The sequence below is a fragment of the Doryrhamphus excisus genome, linkage group LG4, assembly GCF_037039965.1.
Source record: "Doryrhamphus excisus strain RoL-2023G ecotype Guam linkage group LG4, RoL_Dexc_Guam_v1.1, whole genome shotgun sequence".
In the NCBI taxonomy this organism is placed as follows: domain Eukaryota; kingdom Metazoa; phylum Chordata; class Actinopteri; order Syngnathiformes; family Syngnathidae; genus Doryrhamphus; species Doryrhamphus excisus.
The window spans coordinates 4,019,851-4,029,384 of NC_136360.1; the positions used below are offsets into that span (position 1 = coordinate 4,019,851).

The following is a 9,534-nucleotide window of genomic DNA, read 5'->3' on the forward strand; positions in this document are numbered from 1 at the left end:
AGCAGGTTTAGGGTTGGAATGGCATGTGACAAAGAAGTTGGACTTTCCCTGGCTAGTTTAATGTAACTTAACAATACAGTGTGAATTTTCCGGAAGGCATAATGTCATACATGCAGTATTTTTAGACTTCAGAATTTATTTCAGATTTTCTCTGATCCACCATGGTCAAAATTATACATACAGATTAAATAATATTTGGTTAAATGCGCAAACACTTTTTATTGCTATGTGTTATGTGGCACAATTTGACCTTTCTTGTCGGCAGTATTGGTGGGGGTGTGAGTGACAAGAAGAAAACCTATGAGTCAGTTGGGGAATGGTTGTTTGGCACTGCCTGTCATACTTTAACATGATGCTACCCACATCGTAAACAGCCCATTTACAATAAATTCAGGAGAAAAACAAAAACAAAAAAATAAACAAATAAAGATTAATGTGTATTGTACTGTGTACACATATAAATGAAATAATACAGTCAAACTTTAACCATAATGTTATTCAAAAAGTGAAATCGAAGCAAAGTCAATATCAGTGTTTGCACTCAAAGATCCTTCCGCTTTCTATGCCGCTTATCCTCACTAGGGTCTTGGGTAGGCTGGAGACTGAACTCATGTAAAAAAATATGAAACAAAAACAGTTCCCTTTTGGGAAGTCAATTGCTCTTGTTTTATTGTCAGGCTATTTTGATAAATAAGTAATTTTATATTCTACACTTCTGATTTATGTTTTTTCCTGTGGCACAACTGTGTTGTTTTTTTGTTTTTGTTTTTTTAAACTGGCGTGGTTGTTTTATTTTGAAGGTCATTCCTGGCAACAGGATGTATTACGCCGATGTCAACAATGTGTTGTCAAGCGAACCGGAAGCTGTGACAGAGGAATTAAAAATATATATATTTAAACGAAACGGGGGAAATACGAGAAACTATTAAAGCAGAGATAAAATTGGGTCAAAATATGAATATTGACCAGTAAAAAGGGAGGGTTGACAAGTACTAGTTTGTGTTCTTTATTCCGCTGCAACCGGAAGCATGACCGGAAGTCGTAATGTTTGGCTTCATGTGTGCCACTCAGAGCACAGCACAGGCCAGGCAGGAAGAGGTGAAACGGAAAAAGAATCAAGATGGCAACCGGTCCAGAGAACGGACTAAAGAGAATAGTTTGGAAAAGTAAGTTCGGTGTCCTTCACTATCAGTTTCTCTTCATTCTAATTAAGTACAACAAAATGCATTCGTACAGTTGAGATTCAAGCAAAGTTTCATAGTACCAAATTGCTACCTTGGTGACTTTGAAGAATGACAGTTCGCGTCAACTTCCACTGTGGCGTGGAAAAAAACAACTGAGCTTACAAAAAAAATGAAACGGTGACACATTATACTCAGTATAACACTCACTCTTTACAATTTCTAACTTGGCAGAAAGCATCTCATATTGCCTGCTTTCGGCTAGAATAACTGTCAGTCCGAACTGGGTCAGCAATTATTTAGTTTGAAGCCACACCTCATTTGAGATGGCTACGGGGTAAACATCATGACAAATTAGCATTTTTACCACTCAGGTCTTTTAAAAGTGCTATCCTACCGACCTATCAAGTAATAATTTTGAATTTTTGAACCAAAAGTGATACGACACTACGTCCTCACTGACTGCAATAATAAGTGTACGACACCAAAACTGACTGTATTTAAAAAAGTTTTACACAGATGTTGTGTGATGTTGTCGAGTTGTACACCACTGGAAAAACTTAAAATAGCAAATACATGTCTGACAGCACAGTTGCTTTGTAGAAACTGTAACTGCTGTAAATGATTTACATTAGTGGTCGTTGCCTTGATTCCTGACATTATATTCATCTTTATAGGAATTAAAGAAACAATTATTGAAGACTGCAGAAAATCGGAAGTATGGAAGGTAAGTCACATGGATGTTGTCTATTTTAGGCCGGCTGTGTTATTTTCCGCATCAGAAATTAGTTCAGGCATGCACCAACACAAACCAGTTATGAGATGAATGCATCAGAAGAACTAATAATAAAAGTTGTTATTATTTGATGCAAATTATCATAGGAGTGGCCATTTGACCCAGGTGTAGCATGTGGATACTTGATAAACTAGGCGGTAGATAGACAGGAGGAACAGCAAAATACCTCTTGTCTAAACCGGCATAAATGCTACAAACAGTGACTTGTTGTTCAGTGCAAAGTCAGCTTCAAAACAAAAGTATTATTATCGTATTAACATGGATTCTACCACACCATGCGGAAGCTGCATGTCACTGCTTCTGTCTTACAAGTATAGTTCAGATGTAGTTCAGAATGACATTCCCATCAGCCGTGTCGTGCATCAACGGCGACCTGACAAAGCCTGTGCAATGAAAAACATTCCATATACATTCTAAAAGACTCCCCGAGCGACTAAGGCCCTTCTCACCATCTTTCAATCATTGTGGCGTCCGTGGTAAGCCACCATTGCTTTATGCTTTACAGGCATGGGCACTAAGGCAGGGAAGATAAGTAAATAAATTAATCACACAATAAAAATGAAGACATAAATGATGACATAGTAAGTGATGTTGGTGGTTCAGAATTGAGTTTTAGCTGGATTATGGCCACAACAGTAGCCGCCGTTGTTGTTGTTGTTGTTGTTGTTGTTGTTGTTATACACTAACATGACTAGTGACTTATAGTGACCAGGGTATACATTTTGTCATTTTGTGTCTTTTCAATACTTCATATCCATCTGTATTTTAGTTCATTTTTCAATTGACGCTGGAAAATGCTTAAATTCGGCAAAAACTATGTAAAAATTGCTTAAATATACAAATGTTTTTTTACTAACAGGTCGTATTCAACCATGAAACAGCATGATTTATTAATTAATATATTTTGGAAAAACCGTGATGGAGTGAAGCCACAAAATGTGAACTGTATATCATAATATCTACCTGACTAAACTGAATCATAATACTACATATCATCAATCTTACTAATCTGAAACCTTTTCTCTGCAGGTATTGATTTTGGACACGTTCACCACAAGACTCCTGTCAGCGTGCTGCAAAATGTCCGATCTGATGTCAGAGAAAATAACAAGTAGGTGATCTGTAGTTAGTTCCGGAAGTATGCATGTAAAATGACACTTTAGTTTTTTTATTATTTTGTTTTGATACACAAACACAAATACGTATAGTGTTAAGAGGTCCATAGCCATTTTATTTAGAGTACCACGATTACCAATTACAAAGTATTTTTTACAATAAAATAATATAAATAGACATTCACAAAATTGAATAGTTTTTAGTAGTATTTAGTAGATATCATCAGGACATTAATAAGCTGAAAATCGAATGTACATCCGGAAGACAGCTAAAACATTTGACCAACATTTGGCACGTTTTTTAAAAAGAAATAAAGCACTGGTGTGTTGAAAGTATCAACAATATTTCTGTCAAACCATTTAAATTAAAGCTGAAAGTGTTCATACAATTGTGAAGGAAACATTTTTACCCGAAAGTAGTTGTATAAAAAAGGTTTACATTGAATGCCAACATATAATAAATCAAACTATTAACTACTGTACCTACATATACAAGAGCATTCATACACTGTATTCATAATAATTAATGATGATAAAATAACCATCCTCTTTCTGTAGTTGTGGAGGACCTGTACAAAAACAGAGAACCTGTTCCAGAAATGAAGGCCATCTACTTCCTGACACCGACAACAAAGGTCTACCATTACTGTATTATTACTTACCTTACTGAGCAATATAACTCAGTGTTTTGCTTTTTTTTAAGTCTGTGGAGGCCTTCATTGCTGATTTCAAGCCCAAACCAAAGTACAAATCAGCATACGTTTATTTCACTGACTGTAAGTAACTTGTCTCATATGCTCAAATAATAACCAGAGACACATTATGTAATTAAAAATCTGTCTCGCAGACTGCCCTGATGACCTGTTCAACAATATGAAGCTGTACTGTGCAAAGTACATTCGGATATGTAAAGAAATTAACATATCCTTCATGCCCCAAGAAGCACAAGTAAGTCTTTCTTTTTTATGAGATGTTTGTCCTTTGATTTACCTCATGATATACACATTTTAATGTTCAAATTATGGCTCTTGGTTGTTGGAATATGTGGACAGACTACTCCCAGCATTGCTTGTTTATTCCGCCATTTAGGATCACACACCCAAAAACAAATCTCACAATACTTTATTACATTACACATATTTTTACTGTAATATCTTGTGAAAGGAAAAATACCACTTTTATTTGACTAACCAAAAATGACAGAGCCGTGCAATGAATGCAAATACTATATGTAGTGATTAAGCTGTTTCACTCTGATATATAGCCCATTTTGAATGCTTTTCAGGTGTTCACATGTGATAATCCCGGAGCCTTTCAGAGCATCTACAGTCCCAACAGCCAGGACAGAAAGAAGACACTGGAGACGCTCGCAGACCAGCTTGTCACGCTCTGCGCCACGTTGGATGAGTACCCAGGGGTTCGATACAAAAAGTAAGCCAAGGACAATGTATTTACTCAGATTACATACCTCCGGTTGGGCTTGTTCTGGAGAAACGGGATTTGTTTTCAGAGAAGAGGGAGCTTCAGGAGTTAAGCATTGCTTACCTGCAAAGTTACTATACTGTTCAAAAGTAGAGTGCAACTGAAACCAATACTTGGACAAAAAAAACTTCTGATATCGATTTACCACATCAAGTTTTTTATTATGACATAATGGAAGTAACAATTGTTATCTTACAGTCATGTACATCAATCTAGATGTGCTTTTATTGTCTTGTCTTCAATGCATCAGGTTTGCCAGCTTCGGTTGGGTTGCAGGGCTTCTAACTTGTAGTATACAATCACCTGCAATAATGATGAGATGAGATCCAGTACAGGAACTGCATTAAAAGCAAACAGTAGATGATCATCATGTTTTGGACTTAAATAGATTATTGTCCACTTGTTGTGCACCCACTTTTCTACTTGATTAATGTAGCTTTATGGTTTCCTGGAATAGAGTACAATAAACCTGGGCAATATGGCAATGATGTTATTATACACTGTAGTGTATTTATCAGTTTATAGATGTGATAGTAACTCATGTTGACTTTACTCCCCCTTCCCCCCAAACTAGAGACTCTAACATAGAGAATGCCAAGACCCTTGCGGAATTGGTGGACAACAAACTGTCCAGACACTATGAACTGGATGACAGGACCAAGAAAAAGGTGAGACATTTACTCCACTAGGAATACTAACAGAAAAAAACAAAGTCTTAGTTTTGGAAATGACAAAACAAAACAGAAAACATGCTATTGTCTTATTTGATCATGGCGTTCTCTCCCTGTTTCACTCTCCATCAGGAAAAGACTCAGGCCCAGCTGTTGATAGTTGAAAGAGGATTTGACCCTGTCACCCCTATTCTGCATGAGCTGACCTACCAGGCCATGGCCTATGACCTTGTTGATATCCAGAATGATACATACAAGTAATACACACTTCTAATTATGTTTTAAGTTGGAAAGGACGCACAGATATGTTTTAAAATATAGATTTATAACAGACATACACACACACTGACATGTCTACCTTAATGGCTGAAATTTGTGTTGTCGGCAGGTACAAATCTAAAGATGGTGCAGAGAAGCAGGCCCTGCTGAATGAGGACGACATGCTGTGGATTAAATTGAGGCACAAACACATTGCTGAGGTGTCTGAGTAAGTGTGGCTGGGTATTTCTGGTCTAATGACATGAAAACACCTTCTATTGTTACTCTTCTCACTCTACATTGTGTTTGTAAACCAGACAAATCCCGAAGATGGTAAAGGAAATATCTGCCAGCAAGAAACAGCCAGATGGAAAGGTGCAGTGCTGACCCTGTGTTTTAACTGTTGTGACAATAATCTACCAAAATATACCCAATATAAGAGATGGTTCAAAAATAGGAGGGATATTACTTAACCATAAATTCATTACCGTTGTTCTAATTTGCCATGTAAATGTTTAAGTGTGTTTTTATTTTTCAGATCACCATCAGCAATTTGGCCCAAATGATGAAAAAGATGCCATCGTTTCGTAAACAGCTGACAGCGGTATGTTGGATTATTGAAACTGGCTTTGGAGGTTTTAGTGGGTGTGTGTCTTGTTATTGTCCAAAAGTATTTTTTAGAGGACTGACAAAATATAGAGACAGCTGTGGACTCTAAATAATATTTTATGTTGATGTTAAAGCTGCTGTGTAGTGTAAGGGCTTATGAAAACTGCTGAATTTATGCTATGCAATATATAATGAGCTGCAGAAGCACCTCAACTTTCAGCTAATGTCTAATTTCATTTGCAGTTGGTCTTGTTTTGTGTATTTTGATCATGTCTGATGTTCTGTAATTGCACATTGCATTGGTTAATTGTTCTTTTTCTTAACTGAAGAAAGCTGTTCACCTTCAGTTGGCCGAAGATTGCATGAAACAATTTTCAAACAATGTGGAGAAACTATGCAAAGCTGAGCAGGTCAGTCAGAGCATGTGTTTATTATTGTGTTAAAATGGACAACTGCATCCCCAGCTTATTGTTAAGGTTTGTAATATGTATGAATTGTCACTTTGTAGGATCTTGCTGTGGGCTCAGACGTGGATGGGATGAAAGTGAAGGATCCCATGCGGACTCTGCTGCCAGTGCTGCTGCACCCATACAGCATCTATGACAAGATTAGAGCTGTGTTGCTTTACATCTTCAGCCTCAATGGTACGCTTATCTTGTTCAGCCTTTTATAGTTGTTCACTGACAGCATTTACAGAAAAGTGACTGGAGACCGAGCAATAAGCCTGCTTATGCCGATTGCCCCCTGCTGGCTGGTCTCAGTATTGTAAACAGTACTTGAATCCAAGCTCTTTTGGTCTGCTTTTTTTTTTCACTGTGAGATATAAAGCGGAAGGACTTCATTGCAATCACTTTACACTTAATTGCATTTGTTGAAGATTTTCGCAAACCAAAGTAGAGACTGTATTGTGTGTTTATTTCTTACAAAATGACAGGAACAACAGATGAGAACTTAAGCAAACTCATCCAACATGTGAAGATCGAAGATCAAAGAGAGTTTATCCTGAATTGGAAAGAACTGGGAGTCCCCATCATCACATCTGTATGTAGCCAATGGCTTTCAGTTCTGTTCAAATCCTGGTCTCTCTTGACTCTTGACACCTTTTATTTCAGCCCAGTTTCTTCTCTCGCAAACCTACCAGACGTGATCGTTCTCAGGAGGAGATGTACAACCTTTCCAGGTGGACACCTGGTATAAAAGATGTAATGGAGGTTAGTAAGATGACTTTTGCTGCATTTGCATTAGTTCTGTCCTTTACAGAAACCCTGTCAATTCATATAAAAAATGCTGTTTTGTAACTACAGTGGGCACACAATAATAAGATGTAAAACAGGAATGAAAAAAAACAACTTACAACACAAGTACACACTGCAGTTTTAGACCTCTTCCTTCAGCTGAATGTGGGTCACTGTGCTATGACAATATGGCTTTTGAATGGCATTGTTAGAAAATAATGAAGTGCTCCATGGGAGTGGATTTTATCAGATTCAGTTCATCTGATAGGCAGTGTAAAATACAACTTTGTGCCATATTGTGTTTTTATGTTTTTGATTGTAAAAACATTGCGCACAAAGGTGCACCTATCAATTACACCAATTCATTATCAGCATCCCTGACCCTCGCGTGCATTTGAGTGTGAATGAAAGTTCTGGAGAACAAGCATCTTTTAAAATCATGAAATTTCGATTGTTAATATTATTGAGTAGCTTTTGTAGATGGCACAACTAAATTACAACTGTGTTCTTTTCAGGATGCTGTGGAGAACAAACTGGACACAAGGGAATGGCCCCACCAGTCTGAGTGTCCAACAGCATGGAATGGTTCTGGAGCTGTTAGGTAGGTTTAAAAGATGGTGGGAAAAAAGACGTACAGTGTCTGGGAATAATATTTGATTAAAGGAGGGTCACCCACTCCAGTGGGCTACTGTAATATCCAATAATAATCAAGTTTTGGTGTCTGACCCAGAAAACATGAGGACAGTTGGCATTGTCTCTGGCCACCTACTTTCTGCTAGAAAGCAGATGGATGGATTAAAAAATAATAATGGATTAAAATAATGTTCAAAATATGAATCCTTTTTATGTATTTTAATTCGTCTGGCTCAGTACCCTGGATTTAGATGTTAAACTCTGGTAAATGATGTACTGTATATTTCTATACTTTTAATATATGACATACATGATGTATCAACAGCACATCGTCACCCTCTAGTGTTTGTTATCATGACTGCAATGGTCTTAGCGTCACACAAAAATTGTTTTTGAACAGAAGAGAAACGCATTGATTATTTGTTATTATCATAATGTATTCATTTTCTTACAGTGCACGTCAGAAGCACAAATCCAGTGCTCAGGACGAACGTCGAACGGGCTCACGCCTCATCATCTTTGTCATTGGAGGAATCAGCTACTCTGAGATGCGCTGTGCCTATGAGGTCACCCAGGCAGTCAAATCCTGTCAGGTCATCATAGGTAGTTATTCAGTCCTCTGATTTCTTCTGTCCACTCATAACACTTCAGTTGTTATTTTTTAACCCGGTTTATGATTTAGAATGTTGTAGGCCCAGATAAATGAAAGGAAGCTTTGTTTATTATCTATTGACTGAAAGTGCTTAACAAATGTAACAGCAAACTTGTTTAAAACAAAAACAATGTTGTTATTGTTTAGTTGACAAACTGACACCAAATAGTCTATTTCCAAATATAATAATTTGATATTTTGTATGGCCTCTTTCGGCCTTGTAAAACAATTTTCAGCATTGATTTGAAAATTAATAGACGACTGAAATTTTGTTTGGATTTTTAGGGTCTTCCCACATTTTGACCCCCACCGGTCTACTGAATGACATCAAGGTCCTGAATAAACGACCCATGGAAACTTTCACAATTGAGGAGAGGAGCAATGCCTGAAATTGTAACAGACCCCCCATCACCATATACTTCCTTAAATGTCCCACCACAACCCCTTGCATGGAAAACTGAAGGGAATTTTTTTTTTTTCATGCTTGTTTCTGAATTACAGTACTTACTATGAGCACAGGTTAAAGTAACTGCCATGTCAGCTATAGATTTATACTATGAGTTAGCCTCAAGAAATTCAACTTTGTAGTTCTTTATGGTTACTGGCTTCACCCTATCCTGGAAAAATACTGGTTACTATCTTTTTAATCTAGGAAATGTTCAAAAAGGGTGGAAAAAAATTAGCGCTGCGCTAATGTATATATTGTACTGTATGTAAGCACTGAACCCAGCTCTGCCATTTGGACTTACATGATCATCTCTATGTATAAACACTTAATATTATTTTTAAGTGTTTTTTTTTTAACAATTTGTTACCATTTCCTTAAACTGAACAACTGACTAATAAACGGATGAAGTGGTTCAACTAATACCTTCAGTTTTGATCTGTGCATCCAATATTTT

General features: G+C 37.0%; 1 protein-coding gene across 1 annotated transcript; it reads left to right on the forward strand.

Moving 5' to 3' along the window:
* Positions 1-1,021: 1,021 nt before the first annotated feature.
* Positions 1,022-9,501, forward strand: stxbp3 (syntaxin binding protein 3). Its single transcript, XM_058073084.2, has 19 exons — positions 1,022-1,166; positions 1,859-1,908; positions 3,007-3,088; positions 3,651-3,727; positions 3,796-3,868; positions 3,940-4,040; positions 4,378-4,523; positions 5,149-5,242; positions 5,378-5,502; positions 5,634-5,732; positions 5,821-5,878; positions 6,042-6,107; positions 6,442-6,522; positions 6,621-6,756; positions 7,047-7,153; positions 7,225-7,323; positions 7,863-7,948; positions 8,435-8,583; positions 8,918-9,501. The coding sequence occupies exons 1-19, from the start codon at positions 1,121-1,123 to the stop codon at positions 9,019-9,021; spliced, it is 1,779 nt and encodes a 592-aa protein (XP_057929067.2). The 5' UTR covers positions 1,022-1,120; the 3' UTR covers positions 9,022-9,501.
* Positions 9,502-9,534: the final 33 nt, after the last annotated feature.